This window comes from Rhinatrema bivittatum, chromosome 9 (genome assembly GCF_901001135.1).
Source record: "Rhinatrema bivittatum chromosome 9, aRhiBiv1.1, whole genome shotgun sequence".
Lineage (NCBI taxonomy): Eukaryota > Metazoa > Chordata > Amphibia > Gymnophiona > Rhinatrematidae > Rhinatrema > Rhinatrema bivittatum.
Window position 1 is genome coordinate 80,897,214 of NC_042623.1, and position 22,459 is coordinate 80,919,672.

Below are 22,459 nucleotides of genomic sequence, written 5' to 3' on the forward strand. Positions count from 1 at the left end.
TTTTTTAAACAGGGCCCTGGGAAAAAGTGACTCTTTTGCCAGTCACAGCTGCCTCAGAGGATCCCTCCCCCTCCAGAAGTATAACCCCGGCACAACACGGCAGCATTCAAACTGATGCAGCTGGAGCCACAGGCCAGACAACTTTTCCAGCACTCAGGCCAACGGAGGCGCAATTACCCTCACTCACGGTCGGGTCTGCCTGCCGCATTAAATGTCGGTGCGATCTTGGCCTGAATCAGAAGCAGCGCACCCTGCCCTGACACACCACCAGCAACTCAACAATGCAGCAAGCTGACAGCCTCTTCCCTCCCTGAAAGCCAGCTATGAGATTGCACTATTTGCAGGCCTTCCAACACTTGCTTTTTTTTTTTTTTTTCTTAAGGTAACAGTGGTTCCCAAAATAATCCCCAGCCAGAAAAGATAATTATTTCCCTACTGCTGAAGTAGGAAGGAAAACTCTGGGAAGAAGCCTTCAGGAGGAAAGAGGGAATCAGGACCCCTGGGTTTTCAGACCCCTGAATACTGCGAGCTAAAGCTGCTTAGGGATTGCCAACCCCCAGCTCACCCGACTCAACCTGAGGGATGGTACACAAAGCTAACACCTCAGGGAGAGTCTCTTCAAAAACATCTCTTCTTCTCACAAACCTAATCTCTATTCTCTTTTATTTATTTATTTATTTGCTCTCTGTCTGCAGGTTTGCACCTCTACCATCTGCTGGAGTAAGAGAAATACCAGAGGGACTGCAGGTGGCACTCTCGGTTGTATAGCAGTACCTGAAAGGTTTTTATTCTCTGCCTCTATCTGTTGGTAGGGATGCAAAACCCACTTGTCTGGACTGATCTGGTGTATAAACAGGAACAGCAAATACTGCACAGTAATCAATTCCAAATTTCACTGTATTTCCATAATTCAGCATGAATGCAATAAAGAAAAGCCAAGCTCAATAAATCTGATTTCTTTGACTGGGTCACCAGGGATTTAGTGCGGAGTACGCAAGTTCAACAAGATCTTTGACACTGCTCCACTCAAAACATCCTGGGTAGCCTGGGGACAGGTCCTAATGTGGCAACCTGGGTTAAAAACAGGTTACGTTTTCAGCCAAAAGAAGATGGTAAAAAGCAACCACTTCAAAGAAGAGTAAGTTTGCTTACCATAAACGGTGTTTTCCGTAGATAGCAGATGAATTAGCCATGCTGTCTGGGTATGTCTTCCGTGCCACTAGGTGGCGGAGCTCTCTCTAAGTCTAATAAAATCTTTCAGCCAGGGGCTCCCTCCTGCCTGCTGCTAGTATTGCCTCAAGTTCCTCAGTCAGTATCAAAGCAAGTAAGTTATGTTAGAACTGTCCGGGGAGGCGGGAGGGCCAGCATGGGTAATTCATCTGCTATCTACGGAAAACACCGTTTACAGTAAGCAAACTTGCTCTTTTCACGTAGATCAGCATCTGAATTAGCCATGCTGTCTGGGAGTCCCCAGCTGAGATATTGAGCAGGTTGTTACGTTCAGAGTTCTTGATGTGCTCAATATTAGAAGTAATGGCAGACAGTTCCTATGAAGGCTTCCTGTTTGTGGATTTTGTGCTCTTCTGGAGGGTAGTCCGACCCATTAATGCATCATCCACTGATCGTTTGTCCAAACAATAGTGGGATGTGAAAGTGTGTAACGAAGACCATGTCGCTGCTTTACAGATATCTGTGATTGGTACTTTGTGGAGGTTGGCTATGGAAGCTGCCATTGCGCGTACCTGATGTGCTTTTGGTGCTGCAGGTAACGTCTGTGATATTTGAGTATAGCAAAACTGAATGCAGTTGGTTATCCAGGTGGATAAAGTTTTTTTTGTTACTGGCCGTCACTGTGAATTTGGATTGAATGAAAGAAATAATTGGGATGGCCTATTGGGAGAATCTGTACGCTGCTTGTAGTAAGCCAATGCACATTTATAGTCTAAAATATGTAATTTCCTCTCATTGTCGTCGTGATGAGGTTTTGGATGAAATGTAGGTAAGGTGATAGTCTGGTTAATATGAAAACTGGAAATCACCTTTGGTAAAAATTTTGGGTGTGTCCATAAGGTCACTTTGTCATGGTGAAATTGAAGATAAGGAGGAAAATGAACCAGAGCGTGCAATTCACTTATTCTTCTCGCTGAAGTTATTGCTACCAGAAAGATCACCTTCCAGGAGAGGTAATGAAGGTGACAGGTTTCTAAAGGTTCGAATGGTGGAAGCATGAGTTGTTCGAGAACTGTGTTAATGTCCCACGGTACTGGTGGCTTCTGTAATGGTGGACGTAAGCGTCAGACTCCTGTCATGAATCTCGAAACTAAAGTATAACATAAAATAGGCTCTCCATTAAGAGGGATGTGGTAAGCTGCAATAGCGCTTAAATATACCTGTAAAGAGGAAGTGGCTAGTCCATCACTGTATAGCAAATGAAGGTACGAGAGAAGTTGTTCCGGAGAGCAAGTGAATGGATCCGTTCCTGTCGACAAGCACTAGGAATTATAACGAGTTCATTTCCTTTGGTAATTTAATCTTGTGGAAAGCTTTCTTGAGGACAGGAGAGATGTTCAAATATTGATACGCGAGCCTCTCAACCTCCATGCCATGAGATGCAGGCAAGAGTGAAGGGGATGTAGTAGTAATCAGTTGTCCTGTGTAAGAAGGCGATCGCTGTCCCTTAGAAGTATTGGATTGCAAATCGATAGGCGTAGGAGGGTAGCTGTACCATGGTTGCCTTGACCATGCAGGTGCTATGAGTATCAGATCTGCTTGGTCCTCGATACACCTCTGAATTGTTTGAGCGATGAGGGGTATCAGCGGAAATGCGTATAGGAGATTGTTTTTCCAACTGATTAAAAACGCATCCAGGGCAAGTCTTTGTGGGCTTGGATAAACGGAGCAAAAAGTCTTGATCTTTGCGTTGATTTTTATCGCAAAGAGGTCTATGGATGGGAGGCCCCAGACCAAAAATATGTGATTGGTCTCCTTTGGATTTAGCTCCCATTCGTGGGGGTGAAAAATCCTGCTAAGTCTGTCTGCTCTGGAATTGTGAATGCCTGGCAGATAAGTCGCCTGCAGGAAAATTAATCTGCTGTGGGCCCATTCCAGAATCTGAACCGTTTCCTTGCAGAGGTTCCAAGAACCGGACCCTCCTTTGTTGATGTAAAACACGGTAACTTGATTGTCCGTGTGAATCATTACAATCTTTCCCTGAAGGTAGCTTTTGAAGGCTCGAAGGGCATAACGTACCGCTCTCAGTTCCAAGAGATTGATGTGAAATGTCCATTCGTATGAGATCCATTGACCTTGTGTTTGTGTTTCAAGTGTGCTCCCCATCCTGTGGGGGACGCATCTGTGGTTAGTAAGATCTGATGTCGTAATGGATGTAAGGGGGAGCCCGATTGTAGGGTGTTTGGAAATAACCACCATTCTAGATCCTGTTTCATACTGTTGGTTAATGAAATGGGGGTTGACAATGGTTGGAGAAATTGATCCCATTGATGTTTCAAGCCCCATTGTAGACGGTGCATGTGGAGGCGCGTATTTGGAACCACATAAATGGATGCAGCCATATGTTCCAGAATTGTGAGGACCTGGCGTGCTGGCACTGTCGTAGCGTGAAGGAGCGTTGTAGCAATCGTTGAAAGAGTTAACGCTCTCGGATGCGGTAAGAATGCTTTGTCTTGGACTGTGTCTATGAGGGCTCCTATAAACTGTAAAGTCTGCGTGGGTTCCAGATTTGAATTTTCGTAGTTTATGAGAAGACCGAGAGCGTCTAAACACGATATCGTTCAAAGAAGATGGTCTCGTAACAGTGAATGATTGCCTGCAACTATCAGCCAATCGTCGAGGTAAGGAAATATTTGCACTCCCTGTAGTCGAAGGTGTGCCACCACCACTGCTAGGCATTTGGTGAACACTCTTGGGGCAGAAGAGAGGCCAAACGGAAGACCCTTGTATTGGAAGTGTTGATTTCTCATCTGGAAACACAGGTAACATCTGGATCTTGGATGAATTGGCATATGTGCATATGCATCCTTCAGGTTGAGTGAACACATCCAGTCGTTGGGTTGAAGAAAGGGGGAGTATGGATTTGAGAAAAGTCATCTTGAATTTCTCTGTTTGAAGATATTTGTGAGTGAACGGAAGTCTAAGATTGGACGCAGTCCTCCCGATTTCTTGGGAATTAGGAAATATTGGGAGTAAAACCCTAGATGTTTCTTTGGGTAAGGTATCTTCTGGATACAATTGTTTTGTAAGAAGTTGTATTTCTTGCAGAAGATGAGATTTGTGGAATGTGAATGCTTTTTGATGGATTCGATGTGGAAGGGTAGGTAGGGAGGAAAAATGGAGAGAGTATCTGTATTGTATTATGGATAGAACCCATTGATCTGATGTTATGCTGTTCTATGCTGGAAGAAAATTGGATAATCTCCCTCCCACTAGTGGTGGTGGCAGAGCAGGTTTTAAAAACCTGATGCTGGTTTAGCCGGTTGAGGATCAGTCGGCTGTCTAGTTGGACAGGGGTTTCTTGCATGTTGACGAGGTGCTGGTGCCTGATATGGCTGTTGCCTGGGCGGGTAATAGGTTTGAGGCTTATAATAAGGCTTAAATGGTTTAAAGGATTGCTTCCTGTAAGGAGCAGGGGTAGTGTACGAGCGTCGTGCTGTGGTGGAATGCTGAGGTGCTGTTAGAGAAAATACTGCAGTTTTTTGTTCCTTCAATGTTGCAAATGTGGTAGTAAACTGATCTCCAAATAAATTATCTGGGCGACATGGCAGATTTGCAAGTTTGTCGTGGATGTCCTCACAAATAGCACTGGAACGTAACCACGTTATACGTCGTGCTGCTAATGCATTTGCGATGCTTTAGATGAGATGTCGAAGCCCTCATGCACCGATTGTAACAGGTGTCTTAATCCTTCTTCCAAGTTATAAAATGGAATAGGTAATGTGTTATCCTGAGACCCTTGTTGTAGGTGTGGCTTTAATGCTTGTAAGTTCTCAAATAGATATTGAGCTATATAGAATTGATGATTTTGTATTCTATCATTCAGCATAGCGGATTGGAAGGATCTTTTGGCAAAATCATCAAGGGACTTATTTTCTTTATTTGGAGGAGTATTAGAATGTATTTTTCACTTAAGAGCTTTCTGCATCGCAGATTCAACCACGATTGATTGGTCTGGAAGTTGGACTGTAGTATGAAATGGAGAATCTTTCATTCGATATTTAATGTCTACTTTCCTTGATGTTGATGGTGTAGATAATGGAGTGTCCCATGCTTTCTCCATTAATGATGTTAAAACCTGGAGTTGTGGTAAAGCCACTGGTTCATTAGGAACATCAAATATTTTAAGGATTCCCAACATTTCCTGTTGTGGGTTTGGAATCCTTTTCGTTTCGACATTTAATTTGTCCAACTTTCTCAATAAATTGAGAATATGAAAGATCCTCTGGAGAGGATGAAGGTTGTGGAGGCAATTCTGGCGGATCAGAAGGGTAACCTGTTGATGAGTTTGAGGAAGTATCTGTGTCCGAAACATCCTCATTTATTGGTAACTTCGAAGGTGGAAGTCCTGTAGGTACCTTAGTGGGTATTGGTGGATTTTCCAGAACAGGAAATAGTTATTCTGGAGGTCCTGTGGGTGGTAATGTCGGTGTGACTACCGCCTGTAGGAGTTGATCAAGAATGGTAGTAATTTTTGACATTGCTTGTGCTGTTAATGTCGACGTAGATGGCTGTGGAACTGCCGCAGGCTTTAATGGTGGTTGAGAAGGTAAAACCTTTCTTGGAACCGGCGTATCAATGGATAGTATAGAGGCAGATGACGATCTCTGTGAAAAAGATGTATCTGATAGGTGAATTGGTGATAGATCCTCTTCAGATTCTATTGGTAAGGGTGTTGAAACTGATTTCTTCCCCTTATGACCAGAGTGGTGTTTTTTTTCGGTAATTTAGGAGCCGGCTGAGTCGGAGGGATCTCCGGCAGGATCGGGTTGCGTCGCAGGAGCATCGGTTGGAATAGACGGAGACGCAATATCTTCTTTGCGCCGATGCGACAGCGTTGACTACATCGATGGTGCGTCGATTCAACGCTTCTTCGACACAGAATCTGGCTTGCGTCAATGATCACAGTCTTCGACGCTGCATCAGTTCTCTTAATGGTGGAGCGTCGATGTGTCGATGAAATTGAATGATTCTGTGAAGCACGTGGCCGCGATGCCACCGACACATCCTCCTCGGCTTGGACTGAGTCTCGACTGGCGGTCAAGGGGCGATGACCTGACCTGGGGGAAGTCCACTGAAGAGGCTCTTCTCGATGATGGGTCCTTGTTTTTTCATTTAGGACCTGGAGAGGAGCGAACAGAGGCTTCAGAAGTGGCATAAGAGCCTGAAGCTCTGGATTGTAAGTCTTGGATTCTTGCGGCTTGCTGTCTTTGAGCCCGTGGGGACATGCGACCGCAGTCCCTACAATTCTTCTGATCATGTTGTGGTCCAAGACATATATAAACATGAAGAGTGGCCATCTGTGGCCAACATAATTTAAAGCCTGGACAAGGCATAGTGAAGCAGACCTTAAAGATGTTAAAAGAAAATTATTCCTTACCTGCTAATTTTCGTTCCTGTAGTACCAAGGATCAGTCCAGATGGTGGGTTATGTCCCCCTGTCCAGCAGATGGAGTCAGACAAGGCTTCAGAGGGTGCTGTCATATTAACCAGTGCACCCTCTTTAAGAGCTCAGTATAGAGTATATCAAAGCCAGAATAACAACTTACAAAGGATGGATCAAGTGTCCCCAACTATAACAGATCAAAAACTAAGGCAACTAGTGCCATAACTGAAACTTGCAGAAAGAACCGTGAAACAGTCTCATAAGACGAGGTTAACAACATGTATCAAAATGAGTAGAGTAGATCGAGCAGGAAAGACCCTAGAAACCCAGCAATCAATGAGGTGAGCGTCTGGACTGATCCTTGGTACTACAGGAACGAAAATTAGCAGGTAAGGAAAAATTCTTTTTCCTGTACGTACCAGGATCAGTCCAGACGGTGGGATGTACCAAAGCTTCCCTACACCGGGTGGGCCCTTGAAAGCCCTGCTCGAATGATCTGGTCGCCAAAGTATCCGGAGGTGGATGATGGTAGGTGCAGTCGATAATGTCGCACAAAGCTGTGCAGAGACTTCCAAGTCGTCGCCCGGCAAATCTCTTGGGAGGAGACGGACTGTACTTCGGCACAGGAAGCTGCCTGTGAGTGAAGAGAATGGGCTTTGACGCCCAGCGGAGGAGTCCAACTAGCACCGATGTACGCTGAGACTATGGCTTCCTTAAGCCATCTCGCAATCGTCTTCGAGGCCTGGGACCCCCTTCCTTGGCCCCGACCACAGGACAAATAAATGGTCCGAGACTCCGATGTCGTTAGTGACCTCCAAGTAGCGAATTAGAGTGCGTTTGACATCCAGGAAACGAAGAGATCTCTGTTCTTCAGCTGTGAAGGACGGAAGCTCTACAGTCTGGTTCAGGTGGAAAGTCGAGACAACCTTGGGTAGGAAGGAGGGAACTGTACGTACAGACACACTGGTGTCTGTGAAACGGAGGTAGGGTTCCCAGCAAGAGAGCACTTGAAGTTCCGAGATGCGGCGTGCAGAACAAATGGCCACCAGAAAAACTGTCTTCTTGAGCGTGATGTCTTTGATGGTGGCATTGCGCTGAGGCTCGAAGGGAGGACCTGCCAGAGTCCTAAGTACCAAATTAAGACTCCAAGAAAGGCACAGATCCCTAACCGGGGGCCGTAGATGCTTCGCTCCCTTGAGAAAACGGGCAATATCTGGCTGTACCAAGAGCGAAGAATGATCTGCGTAGTGAATGAGCGAACCCAGAGCGGCCACTTGGACTCGCAAGGAATTGTAGGCGAGGCCTTTGTCCAATCCGTCTTGAAGGAACGCCAGGATCTGAGGAACCGAGGCCCTTGTGGTATGAGTACCATGCGCTGTGCACCAAGCCTCAAAGACCTTCCAGACCCTCACGTAGGCGACCAAAGTCTAAGTTTTTCAGGCCTTGAGAAGAGTCGAGACTACTGCTTCAGAGTAACCTTTGCGCCTGAGGCAGGCCTTTCAAAAGCCAGGCCACAAGACAGAAGCGTTCTGCCTGATCGAAAAATACTGGTCCCTTATGGAGCAATCGATGAAGATGGCCCAACCGAAGTGGGCCGTCCACTGCTAGATGGAGCAGATCTGCGAACCAAGGGTGACGTGGCCATTCGGGAGCCACCAGAATGGCGGGCCCCTGATGGAGCTCTATTCTCCGAATTACTTTGCCCAAGTTCCGCTAGCGATCCTCGGGCAACCGGTGGGACAGCGTTCTCCCCCAGAGACTTGATGATCTGGTCGAGATCCTCACGGAACAGGAACTTGCCCTTGAAGGGGAGAGATCCCAGGCTAGACTTGGAAGAAGAATCCGCCGACCAGTTGCGAAGCCATAGACGCCTCGCCGACACCACCAAGACCATGGATCTCGCCAGGACACGGAACAAATCATACAAAGCGTCCGCTCCGTATGCTATGGCGGACTCTAGGCGGTCAGCCTGGGTCGCTTCCTCGGGTGGCAAGACTTGCGAGGTGAGTAGCTGTTGGACCCAGTGGAGACTCGCCCTCTGTGCGAGGGAGCTACAGATGGCAACGCACATCCCCAGGGTCGAGACCTCAAAGACTCTCTTGAGGTAAACTTCTAGGTTTCTATCCTGAAGGTCCCGCAGAGCTGTGCCACCAGTAATCGGAATAGTTGTCCTCTTGGTAACCGTCAACACCAGAGTCCACCTTTGGGACCTTGAGCAACTCCAAGAAGTCCTCCGGGAGGGGATAAAGCTTCTCCATGGCTCTTCCGACCTTAAGAGAGGAGACGGGAGTATCCCATTCCCTGGCCAATAGTTGAAGAAAGGTGGGATGGGTGGGAAAGGCCCAGGACAGAGGGCGCAAACCAGCTAGGACAGGGTCCGCCTTCTTGGTGGATGAAGCGACGACCGGAGCAGAGGGTCCTGGCAGATCGGGTGGGGGATCAAGGTCCAACTCCTGAAGTATCTGAGGGATGAGATCCTCGAACTCCTCTCTCCTAAAGATGCGGAGGACCCGCGGGTCATCTCCATCTAGCTGTGCCTCCGAGAGAGTATCATCCGGATGAGCCGGGGGATCCCCCCCGGATCCGGGAAAGAACCCGCCCCTCCCAGCGAGGGTGGTACAAAGTGGACCCTGGGAGCTCCATGGGAGGTCCCTGGTGCCCCCCCTCCCCGCTGTGTCCTGTGTCCCCTGTGGGGCATCCGCTAACCAGGGGGGGGGCGGTGTCTTGGCGGGAGATGGTTACGGAATGGGCACCCTGGAAGCCTCCAGGTGCTGCAGGAAGGCATTGTGCATGAGCACAATGAACTCTGGAGAGAAAAGTGAGGGACCCGGGGGGTGGGGCGATTGAGGAGTCATCCGGGGGTCCCTGGAGAAGTGGGGAGTAACAGGCATCAGGATTGATGGAGGACTATCGCAGGGATCCTGCTATTCCTCCCCTGATGGCTGCAGAACACGATCTGGAGGATTCAAAATGGCCGCCGTTCCCGCTGAAAGCAGCGAAGGGGACGGCCCATGCTGCCCAAGTCTCGCTGAAGCACGGGAAGAAAAGCTGTCTAGCGGCCTGGAGGTGCCCTCCCCACCAGGGAGGCATCTAGAACAAATGCCCTCTCTCGAAAGCCTCGATCCCGGCTCGCCACAGGCCGAGCAGCGGGTCGGCCGCAGCATGCTCGCAGGTGGCCAGGGGAGGGAGGGGGACGGGCCGCGGGGGGGCCGACTGAGGGGAGAATCGCCGTGGGGAGTGGGAAAGCACACCTCCGCTACCCCCGAGTGCTCGCGGATAGGCAGCAGAGGAATATCACCTCTCTGCTGCACCGGCCCTGGGGAATGGGCGTCTCGGGGCCGCGGGGCAGTGCGCGGCAAAGTGGGGAGAGGCTGGCACTACCAGCTTCCACCACCCCAAACACAGCTCCTAAGCTGAAAGGGAAAGATTTCACAAACAAAATCAAGAGGTCCACTTACCCAAAGAAGAGGAGGGGGGGGGGGGGGGGGGAGTAGGAGGGGAGAAGTGACTGGAGCAGACCTGCCTGCAAGCCACACAAACTTTCCAACCTCCTTTTACTTTTTTTTTTAATAAACTAACGATCCAACCTTAACAGAAAACACTTACAGAGAAACAATTGAAGGAACTAGTCTTCATGCAGGAGAAGCTCCAGGTTCCCCTACTCCTATCTGCTGGAGTCAGAGAGATACTGAGCTCTTACAGAGGGTGCACTGGTTAATATGACAGCACCCTCCGAAGCCTTGTCTGATTCCATCTGCTGGACGGGGGACATAACCCACCGTCTGGACTGATCCTGGTACGTACAGGGAAATTACTGCTTCTTTTGATGTTTTTTCTCTAATTTTATAAACTTTTTCCCTCACAAATTCAGTTTCTCTAAGGCGAGATGAGCTCTGTGAGGCTAACAGTCGTGCGGAAAAAAACCGACTGAGGAACCTGAAACAATACTAGCAACAGGCAGGAGGGAGCCCCTGGCTGAAAGATTTTACTAGACTAGAGAGCTCTGCCACCTAGTGGCACGAAAGACGTACCCAGACAGCATGGCTAATTCAGATGCTTATCTACGTGAAAAAAATGTGTTCTTAGCAGGTTCTATTCAACATGTCCATAAGGGATATTGCACAGAGGCTACAATATGGTTGACCCTCCAGAGAATGAGAAAACTGGAGAGATTTAAAAATTCAAGTGGCATCTAATATTGAATGCAAAATTCCTGTGCCTGAGGAAGAGATAACTCATACATTTTGATAGGTGAGACATTGATGATCACCAGACAGGGGTGATATCTTTGGGTCACCATAACAGTTTTCCCCAACATTGAAGTAATATCATCAAGGCACGGGAATGCTAGGATGCATAGGAAGCACTATTCCAACAGAACAATAGCTATAATGCTTCCATACAAATCATTGGGAAGACCTCATCTGGAATACAATAATTAGTTCTGGAGGCAGCAACTCCAGAGGGCTACAGACACAGTAGAGACTAAAAGGAGGGCAAGTACTGTATCATTACTGCTATGAAGTGAGATTTAAGGAACAAAATATATATATATATATATATATATATATATATATATATATATATGCTGGAGAAGTGGGGAGTGATATACAACAGAGATTCAAATACTGCAAAGGTAGAAATAATGCACAAACATTATTGGTTAAAAGAAAAAAAAAATTAGAACAAAGGGGTCATGTTACAGGTCTGCTGGGTGGAGACACAGGAATAACAAAAGGAAGAGATTTCATTTATTAACTTAAAGGGGTAGTGGATGTATGACAGAGCCTCTACATGGAGGCAGTGGATGCAAAAAAACAGAATTAGAAATAAAAAACTGGTGGAACAGAGTGACCTTTAACATCAAAGAGATTAAAGCATGATATCCAGTAAAATCTCTGGTATTGGAGCAGGTAAAGAAAACTGGCTGCTTAGATGGACCAAATTATCTCTCATCAATTTGTATATGTATGAACATTATGGAGGTCAATATTCTAAACTGGCCGATACAGTAAAGCACGGCCGCGGTTACCCTGTTTCTAACCCACTTTCTACCCACAATTTGGCCACGTAAGTCTAACCCGCGATTCACTATCCGTTTTTACCAATCTTTACCGCTTCTTTAAATCGACGCGTATCCCTTTCCACCCACGGCATGTATATATGATATGTAAACGATCGGATTAGCTTTTCCCTCCCATACAGTAACGTGCGGCCCGATTATCGCCTTTTTAACCAACTGTTTTGCCGCGTCTTTAACCCGCTAATTTACCGCCTACCCTGACCCTGGCGTTAGAGGGATGTGACAGCAATAGGCAGGCTCCGGTCAAATACGTGGGTAGGTTGGAGCAAGCGAGTAACATGGTGTGGCCTGGTTCGCCAGTCCTCTCTCCCCCCCTCCCAAAGCAAGACGCCGGCAGGGCTGCTGGAAGCCCGGATGGACGTCCGAGGTCACGAGCGCCCGGCTCCCCTGCCTCCCGGGGGCAGCCCCGCCGGCCAAGGTGCATGAACGCAGGTCCAATTTGGGCACTCACGGCAGCGAAGGCGCATGAGCGCACGCCGTGAGCGCCCAAATTGGACGTGCGTTCATGCACCTTGGCCGGCGGGGCTGCTGGAAGCCGCTTTTGCCGCCGGCTGCCCCCAGGAGGCAGGGGAGCCGCGGTGCGCGCCTCGGGAGGAGGGGAGAGAGGACTGGGGCTGCTGGAAGCATGAAGTAAGTTTACTTTTGTTACAATTTCTATTTGCTTTAATAACATGTTGAGTCGATTTTCGCCCTGCGCCTTGCTTCAGGAGGGGGGGAGAGAGGACTGGCAATCCCCGATGCCCAAGCGTAGGAGAACCATCCACTTCCTGGTACCTGTACTTCCTGGTACCTGTCATTTGAAGCGTAGGAGAACCATCCACTTCCTGGTACCTGTACTTCCTGGTACCTGTCATTTGAAGCTTAGGAGAACCATCCACTTCCTGGTACTTGTACTTCCTGGTACCTGTCATTTGAAGCGTAGGAGAACCATTCACTTCCTGGTACCTGTACTTCCTGGTACCTGTCATTTGAGGCGTAGGAGAACCATCCACTTCCTGGTACCTGTACTTCCTGGTACCTGTCATTTGAAGCGTAGGAGAACCATCCACTTCCTGGTACCTGTACTTCCTGGTACCTGTCATTTGAAGCGTAGGAGAACCATCCACTTCCTGGTACCTGTACTTCCTGGTACCTGTCATTTGAAATGATACTGTACCCAGGATACTGTATAGGCGCTGTATAGCGCTCTATACAGTAAAATGGATTGCGCTTCATGGACGCGGCTTGCATTTGCATGCCATTTAAATACTGTATCGAGCGGTTTGTGATCCAGACTGAGCGTGCAGCAAACGAGGGTGCACCCGGCACTACCGCACTCTTTCTACCACGTCCTTACTGTATCGGCCTGTTAGCCAGTTAGAACTTATGCTGTTAAGTTACGATGTATATTCAGCGGCACGGCTATGCAGTTGAATATATGCATATAAATGAGTACTTAGTACGATAAATCTAACCGGCTAAGGTTAGAACTGCTCTATGGCATGTCTAGCTTAGCCTTACAACTTATTCAGTTAAGGCTGAATATCAACAGTTAGTCACATAAGTTGTATGGCTAACTTGCTCCGCCCCTGCCTGCCCACAACTTACGCGGCTAAGGGACTTATACAGCTAAGCGGCGGCCACTGAATGTGGGCAGATATTCAGTGGCCACTTATCCAGCTAAATAGTACTGAACGTGCTTTAAATATTGACCTCTATAATTTCAACTTGCAGAGCAAAAATGATTCCTGCAATCCAATGGGACACCAACACACACAAAGTAACACTCACGGTTGGAAATGATGCACCACTTCCTCGGTTTGTCCCAGCAACAGTTGCTCCAATACCGCATAATTCAGCTAAATACCTATCACAAAATTATATAAGCATGTAAAATTAGAGCAAGTCTTTATTAGGTCTAAAAATAGCAAAAAAAGCTTTCCCATGTTTATTCCCCGAGCTATCTTCCAGATAATAAAAGGCCTGCAGAAGGAAGCTTCCTCCAAAGTTTGATCTTTTAGTGCCTCTCTTCTGGCAGTCAAATTTATGTCCCAGACCTGGCCCCCTCCTACCATACTAAAAATCCCATTGCAGCAACGTTTGCATACTACACTGGACACAAAACTGAATATTTCCGCCCTGAGCAGAGTGTACAACATGAAAACACACTTCATTAGGATTTTGCAGAAAGGGTGCAAAAAACAAACAAACCCTGTAATGTACTCCCTTGTTTGAAAAGCAAAATAACTATTGTGACAAAAAAAACAATTTTAATCTTGCAGTCATGAAAAGGAATGTTGCAATTAATGACTAGGGAGTAAGAAGTAAGAGAGAGATTGTAGAGCGCTTTACTTTAAAGCAGGATTTTTTCTGCAGTTCCGAGGAATCCTCCACAAACAAGGGGCAGGCTCAGCAAAATATCCAGGAAATGAACTGGCACAGGTACTCTGCTTCCAAAAGAGTACATGGCTATACCAAGAGCTACATTACTTGTAGCATCTACTAATCTATCTATATAAATAAAAATGTTAAATAATTTGGACAAAATCACTAATCTCAGAAACCACTGAACCGATTGCTTTCAAATTTGGACACAATCTTCTTTTCGCATACAGGAAGGTTCTTCTGTACTTACATTACAGATATGTCACACCTGTGACAGGTAAAATAGGTTTAAAAATTTTTTTGAGAAAACAGCGACATCTGCTGGACGTAAGCGCCATCTGTTACACCTTACACTAACACACACTACACTAATCATTTCGCCAGTCCAGGTCCACGTTTCACTTCCATTTTAACACATTCGCGCACTTTTTTCGCCGGAAGATAACTATTTCCTTTACAGATAAAATACACCCACCACCCTCCTCATACCCCCCACACACATGCCAAATTGATTTACTTCCCACAGCCTCCCAACACACACAAAACCACCCTCCTCACACCCCCCACACAATGCCAAATTGATTTACTTCCCAGACCCACAAACACACACAAAACCGGACAGAAGTCCGGGAGGCTCCAGCGGGGGGCCAGGACCAGTCCGGGACACATCTCCTGCACTACAGCCGTCGGCTGCCAGCAATCAACATGGCGCCGACGGCCCTTTCCCTTACTATGCCACTCAGGGACACCAGTGGCAGCAGTAGCCCATGTGACATAGTAAGGGCGAGGGCCCATCGGCGTCATTTTCAGGACTGACAGTCAGTGGACCTTTGCCCTTACTATGTCAGAGGACCTACCGCTGCCATTGCTCCACCCCACTGACATAGTAAGGGCAAAGGGCCGTCGGAACCCGTTTCAGTGCTCGCAGCCGACGGACCAACGCCAATACATCACTTCCGGACCGCTCCTGAATGCCCGCTCCACCGACTGACATTATTATCAGGTCTCGGGGGGTCTGGAGGGTGGGGGGGTGGTAATGAATTTATTGCGAACATCTTGGGGAGGGGTCACGAGGGGGGGGCAGGTTTCATTCATTCAGCAACTCTGGGGGGGGGCAGGGGATAGGCTACTGTTTTTCGCAGGGCTGGGGGGGGGGGGGGGGCAGGAGAGTGTGGGGTGGTTAGTTTAAGAGAACTTTTCTCATAGGGTTGTTTTTTGGGGGACGGGGGGAGGTTCACACACAAATACATACACTAAACTTGTACGATCTCGGGAACGCACCAAAATAGCCCTCCCCAGACCACAAAACAAATTTGGAAGTGCAAATTTGGTTAGGCACTCCCCTAATTTGGCTACATAACGCGCACAGACGCCCAGGGACAGACCACATGTAGCACCAACAATTTTAAATTTCCCAGGTCTTGGAGGGGGCAGGAGGGTGGGGGGTTATTATTTGATTTAAAGGGTTGGGATTGGGAGGGTTTTTTTGGGGTGGGGGGTTCCCCCAGAAATAGAAAGACAAAGGTTTTCTGATCTGAAGGGTAGGCAGTAGGCAGGGGGAGGTGACAGTGAGGGGAGAGAGTTGGAGTGGGGACAGGGGAGGGAAGGGGGGGGGGTGAGTGACCAAGGGGGAGGGAGGGTAAAGAACCTGACTCTTCCACTGTAATGTGTGGCCGGGTACCGCTAGTTTATAATAAAAGGCCTTGGAATGTCATGTTCACAGGAGCCTGGGAGACAGAAACAATCCCTTGCTCTCTCACAAGGCTGGTTTGGCAAATTCAGTCCACAGCATGCCAAATTCTTCCTAGTACTATTTCAAAATACCATCACAACACTCCGAAGATAGCTCTAGCCTAGTATATTATTTTGACAGTGAGACCTCATATATTATGGCGGGCTATTAATTCGTTTGCCCTTGAACGCCAATATCTATAATGTGCGGTGATATAATTGTGGCTTCACCGTAACAAAATGTTATAATCATCGGTCTCTCTGCCAATTGTTAATGGTAAGTCCTCGTGTCAGAAGTACACAAGATTATAAAGGGCAGTAGAAAGGGTGAACACTTATCGTGGCACAATGTGCAGATGTGCAGCAGGATTAAAGCTCTGGCGATGGCCCGACACGGCTCGTGTTTCTGGAAACCTTCTTCAGGGGCCGCCGTATGCCAGTACTGTAATATAATACAACTAGATTAAGACTAGAAAGAAGAGATTTTTAACACAACCTGCTAAGCTGCTCAGTACCTACTTTTTTCCAAAACTGCCAGTGTGTTCTGTTACGGGGCTGCAGCGATATTCGGGCAGCAGGATCTGCCATTTTAGACTGCCTGTTTTGTACCTACCTTTGAGGGAGGAAACAATTGATGCTGACGTCAAACCACTTAACTCAAATGGATAAACTAAATGAGTGACGACCATTCCACAGATTCATTAAGACCAAGAGGTGATTCAGATAATAACGTAAAGATCCACCATTGTTCTCGGAGATTCAGTAATTGATTGCTGTCACCACCGCGGGAACTCGGCGTTATTTGTTCCAGGATTGTCCATCGGAGTTGGTCAAAAGAGTGGCCTAATGTAATACAGTGGCTAACCATAGGTGCCTCCAAATTTGCGGTATTAAGGCGGCTACGGTGTTCGACCAGCCGCGTTTTAATTTTCCTGCTTGTGCGTCCAACATATGTTAATTGGCACGGACACTGAATCAAGTAAACCACCGATGTGGAATTGCAGGTTGTTTCTGATCTTTTATAATAAATCTTGCCTGTACGGGGGTGTTGCCATGATGATCCCTCCATTGTGGTGGCACACATACCGCAACTCCCACATCCAATGTGATTACCTTGCTGGATGACTGTATTTTGATCAGTGATTGCCGCGTGCACTACAAAGTCCTTCAAATTTTTGCTTCGTTGGTATGCAAACAAAGGGTACTCAGAAAAAATGTGATGCAGTTGCAAAACATGCCAATGTCTTTTTATGCTTTGCATAATTAAATAAGATTTGTCAGAATGTGTGAGTACACAAATGTCAGTGGTGACAGGAGCCTGAATTTTATATTCCAACAACCCTGATCGTGGGGAGTGCCAGTACTGGCATACGGCGGCCCCTGAAGAAGGTTTCCAGAAACACGAGCCGTGTCGGGCCATCGCCAGAGCTTTAATCCTGCTGCACATCTGCACATTGTGCCACGATAAGTGTTCACCCTTTCTACTGCCCTTTATAATCTTGTGTACTTCTGACACGAGGACTTACCATTAACAATTGGCAGAGAGACCGATGATTATAACATTTTGTTACGGTGAAGCCACAATTATATCACCGCACATTATAGATATTGGCGTTCAAGGGCAAATGAATTAATAGCCCGCCATAATATATGAGGTCTCACTGTCAAAATAATATACTAGGCTAGAGCTATCTTCGGAGTGTTGTGATGGTATTTTGAAATAGTGCGTTAGAAGAATCCATCAGAAGTTTGACAGTTGTAATTTCAAAGTGTAAAAAATTCTTCCTAGTGTCAGGACCATAGGAAGAAACACATTCCATACAGGTTTACCTTAACTGACGTCCTAGCCTTCTGAAGAGAAAGCTGAGAGCTAGGAGGGTTAATGTGGGAGGGGTTGACAAGACACATGCACGGTAATACTGCAAGTACTTTCTCAGTCCACTTGTAAAAGCCTACAGGAAGAAAAAGAAAAAAAAAAAAAAAATCAAGCTATCTTTTCATTTCAAATCCCTGAACCTTTAGCCATAGCTTTTGGCAAGATTCAAGACATCTTGCTGGAGGTGTCAAACTTTTTCAGCACAAGAAAAAACTACACCAAATATAATCAAATCTAACATGGGATCTAGTGGACACTTTCTAAGAAGTGGAGGACAATAAGCCTCCTAACATTTACAACCTTTTAGGCAGAAAGTCCATAAACATGAATCGAGCATTAACCCAACTTTACAAAAAAATAAAGAGGAAATAAAATAGTTTCAAATAAAAACCAAGAGGAAAATCAAAGGGATGGACAGACAAGAAAACAGTGTTTCAAAATTTAGGAGTAAGTATTAACTACTGTTGAATTAATTCAATCCATTTTTTATCTAAATTCCGTTCTGCATGAGGCATACCTGAAACACCAGCCCTTTACTGTACGAGGCGTCCAACACCGGCTGAACAGAGAACCGGCTCAGGCGTGTATAATATGTGCCATGCTCTGCAAACTGTGACAGCAGGTTACTCATGTTCTCAGGAGAGGTTCCCAAAACATAGATCCCTTGTTTTACCACAAATGCCTGGAGAGACTAGAAGGGTACAAAAAGTGAAACCTGAATGACTCAATTAGTATTCATGTATTTTGCCATTTGAACGTATTGGGGGGGGGGGGGGGGGGGAGGCCTGTATGATGTTTACTCAAAAATCAGGACAGTGGACCAATTTTTACATGCTGGTGGCACTACAGGATACATCTTAAAATCATTTCTCAAGGCCATCAGAGTACAAGTGTGTTATGGAACTGTTTTGTTCAGGCTCTGGGATGGGTAGGCGTTGGATGAAAGAACGCCACTGCAGAAGCAGACAGCAGCACAAGGTCAGATAAATAAGCACGATTCAAGTAAGCAACTGTACGGTGTGTGGGTTGGGACAAAACTTGCCATTAGTCATACTGTGCTATTGGGACTAGCACTGTGCAGGGAGATGCAGACCACCGGGGCTCGCCCCTAGCTCTTTGCTAGAGGGGAATAGACGGAAAGATCCTAGCCACAATATTCACAGCTTGAGGATGGGAGTGTGGGTGCACTCAAATAGATAGAAGGAGGATGCAAGTGCTCAATTGTGACACCTGCTAGTGATAAGCAGATGCAATTCAATCACTGTTATCACCATTATATCTGGGGAACTGGAGGGAAGTGATGAAAAAGAAAATGCTCAGCAGCCAGAAAGGACCACCATGGAGCCTCAAGTTTTTCTTCCTGCTTACCCTGTAAATATGGCATCGAACAAGGACTAAAGTAAGGTCAGGAATCAAAGTCAGAAGATCGAGAATTAAAAAAAAAAAACAAAAATTGTGCCACTTTCATACAAAAATTATTCAAAAAGAAAAAGGAAGTAATATCATTGTACATCTACCAAAAAACTATGTAAAATCACTACTTCAAATATTGTGGCTAAGTAGACACACCCACCCCATGGTAATTCCTGAAATCCACTTTTCCTTTAAGCTTGACCAAGCATATTTTCTTGCTAATTAGACAGCAGAAATTCCATTAGGTTAATAATTACTAAACCTCAAGCACATATAAATACAGATAAGAAAAGCACAAAAAATTAAGATCCATCAATCCTGCAGATCTCTCTCTCCATGCCAAATATTTAATGGGGCAATTGTTGTGAAGTAGCCCATGCAGTTCTAATGCATAAGGGGTATTTTTAATGTGTGAACTTTATGCTAATTTAGAAGAGAAACTACCTAGATGCAAAAGTCTGCAGATAATTTGTAGCTGTGGCAACTTTGAAAGGGAAAGTATGCGTGTAAAGGTCCCCACAGACAGACTGAAAATTGCTCTCAGACAGGTAAATTTTAGAAGGAGCACGTGTGCACCCATAAATGCGCGTCTTGGCACACAAGCAGAGAGACGCTTAATTTTATATTGTGCTTGCAAGCACACACATATCATTTCAAATATCCCTGCCGCACATGTGTGTACAGCCTTTATGCGCACATTTCAATAACATGTTCGCACACAAATGACCATATGAGAGAGAGATAGATAATCTGACACTATATATCTCCCCTGTAAGAGGGGCACTTTCAACTGAGGGTGGGTTTGGGGGGGGGGGGGGGGGGCAGCGTTACAAAGGTCTACAGACCCTCGCGCCCTAGGCAGACCAATGTAACACCGCCTCCCCCACCCCGAGTTGAAAGCGCCCCTCCTACAGTGGGAGATAGAGTGTCATATTGTCTCTCTCCCCCCTCCTCCTGTGTTCAGGAACCCTCTGGCTCCTCGTCCTGCAAGTCCCCACACTTGAGCCCGAACCTCGCTCCTCTTTAGGACCAGCACTGCTGGTCCTAAAGAGGACCATGGGCAAGTCTTGGTCCCAACCCAGAATGCCTCCTTATTCTTGACGCGCATACACCCGTACTTCCTGGTTTCTTAAAATTCACGCACAGCCCACATACGAGGCCATTTTTGTGCACGCAACACTTTTCAAATCTGAGTGCGTGTAAATTTAAGGCTGGGAGTTTTCCCCTCACCTGATTAAATGGAAAGGTAGAGGACACCACCCCAATGAGGGCATTCAGAACATCTTTCACCAGGTCCGACTCCTTAAGCAGCACCAGCTGCGGAAGCTGCACTGATGTGCTACTGAGCATCTGCACTTCACCCTCTCGAAGTCTGTAAAATTTGTCAAAGGCCTCTCTGCCGGCTTCAGTGAGGTAGGGCTCTTCTTTCTTACCAGGGGGGCTGCCAGACAAAGAAAGGGCAGGGCAACTGTTAAAAGTATTAAACAGATTGAAATGGACTTATGTATTAATCAAAATTGTTTTCTTGACACTTCTGTATTGCTCATTTGTTTGCTCCATAATCTATGATTTCTTTTTCCATTAATTAGTTTGCAATGTATTAAGTGCTAATAAAATGTAAATAAGAAAAATAAAATATATGAAATTTAATGAGGCCCACGATTCTATACAGAGGGAAAACTCAGCTGTAAAAACAGGCCAAATTAACCGAGTTAGGATGCAACACACATGATGCTTTCCTTCAGACCTGTATTAGCCAAAAATCTCCAAAGGATTCTGGGGTTTCACGCCCACAAATCCATTTACCTGAATTGATAATTATGAGATTAGTGTACGGACCCCTTTAGGATTTCCTCTAGAAATGGGCCCCTAGTATAGGACCTATACAGAAGTAGGAAAGGAGCAAACCACTTGTGACAGCACCGTGTGAAGCTGCTGCAGTGGTGGGCTCCTATCTGCTCAAACACAGGTGGGGTATAAAATCAGTGAGGTATTTTGGTTTACAAACTAAGCTCTAACGGGCCGATACAGTAAAAACTGCGGGAGAGCCAGCACTCCGAGGCGAGCACCCGCTCTCCCGATGTGTGCCCAGGCCACTCCGCGATCAAGTATTTAAATGAGGGCCCGCGGTAAAAGGAGGCGCTAGGGACACTAGCGCGTCCCTAGCACCTCCTTTTTGACAGAAGCGGCGGCTGTCAGCGGGTTCGACAGCCGATGCTCAATTTTGCCGGCGTCGGTTCTCGAACCCGCTGACAGCCATGGGTTTGGAAAGCGGACGCCGGCTAAATTGAGTGTCCGTCTTCCAACTCGCAGGCCGATTTTACTTTTTTTTTTTTTATAATTTTGGGGCCTCCGACTTAATATCGCTATGATATTTAGTCGGAGGGTTACAGAAAAGCAGTTTTTTCTGCTTTTCTGTACACTGTGCTGGCCGAAATTAACGCCTGCCCAATTTCTGAAAGTAAAATGTGCGGCTTCGCTGTACATTTTACTTTCTGTATTGCGCAGGAATAACTAATAGGCCCATCAACATGCATTGCATGTTGCGGGCGCTATTAGTTTCGGGGGGAGTTGGCTGCACGTTTGACGTGCTATTACCCCTTACTGTATAAGGGGTAAAAATAGTGCATTGAAAACGAACGGCCAAACCGGGGGTAAAGGTGCGCTTGGCCAAGCGCACCATACTGAAATAGGCCCATAAGTTTTTGTTGTTGTTCCCCTGTACCCATGTGGCTGAGGCCTCTTAAACCTGGCTACCAGGAATAGGAAGTGAGATTCCATTTTACTAGTCCAGTGTTTCAGTTATTTCTGAATATGAGAAATGCCATGCTGGGTCAGACCAAGATCCATCAAGCCCAGCATAGTCTCAGATAGAAGCCAGTGTGGGTCCCAAGTTCCCGGCAGATGTATTTCTTGTTACAAACTCCCAGAGATACCAATAGCTTTCCCTCTTCTATCTGGATAATAATGCTTTGTGGACTTTTCCTCCAGAAACTTGCCCAAACCTCTTTTAAACCCCACTATGCTAGTCACCTTGACTACATCCTCTGGCAACAGATTCCACAGCTTGATGGTGCACAGAGTGAAAAAGTACTTTCTACAATTTGTTTTACATCTGCAGGTTTTTGGTTTCATGGTATGTCCCGTTTTTAAGTGTTATTTGAAAAAGTAAACAACTGTCCTTTATTTACCCATTCCACCCCACTCATTGGGGTGGAATGGGTAAATCCTCTTCTCAGCCGTCTTTTTCAAGCTGAAGAACCCTAACCTGGTGAGCCTCTCATCATAGGGGAGGCAGTCCATCCTCTACCATTTTGCAGCCTTCTTCTGCATCTTTTCCAGTCTGAACTGTCATCCTTATTGCCACCCTCCCTTT

General features: G+C 46.5%; 1 protein-coding gene across 2 annotated transcripts in view; it reads right to left on the minus strand.

Moving 5' to 3' along the window:
* Positions 1 to 22,459, minus strand: part of TUBGCP6 (tubulin gamma complex associated protein 6) — a 166,973-nt gene that overhangs the window by 127,331 nt on the left and 17,183 nt on the right. For both annotated transcript variants that reach the window (XM_029617392.1, XM_029617393.1), the window contains exons 4-7: positions 20,314 to 20,524; positions 18,188 to 18,361; positions 17,625 to 17,746; positions 13,470 to 13,545 (exon numbers count right to left, since the gene is read on the minus strand). In XM_029617392.1, the coding sequence (XP_029473252.1) occupies positions 13,470 to 13,545; positions 17,625 to 17,746; positions 18,188 to 18,361; positions 20,314 to 20,524 (583 nt within the window). The remainder of the gene's footprint in view (positions 1 to 13,469; positions 13,546 to 17,624; positions 17,747 to 18,187; positions 18,362 to 20,313; positions 20,525 to 22,459) is intronic.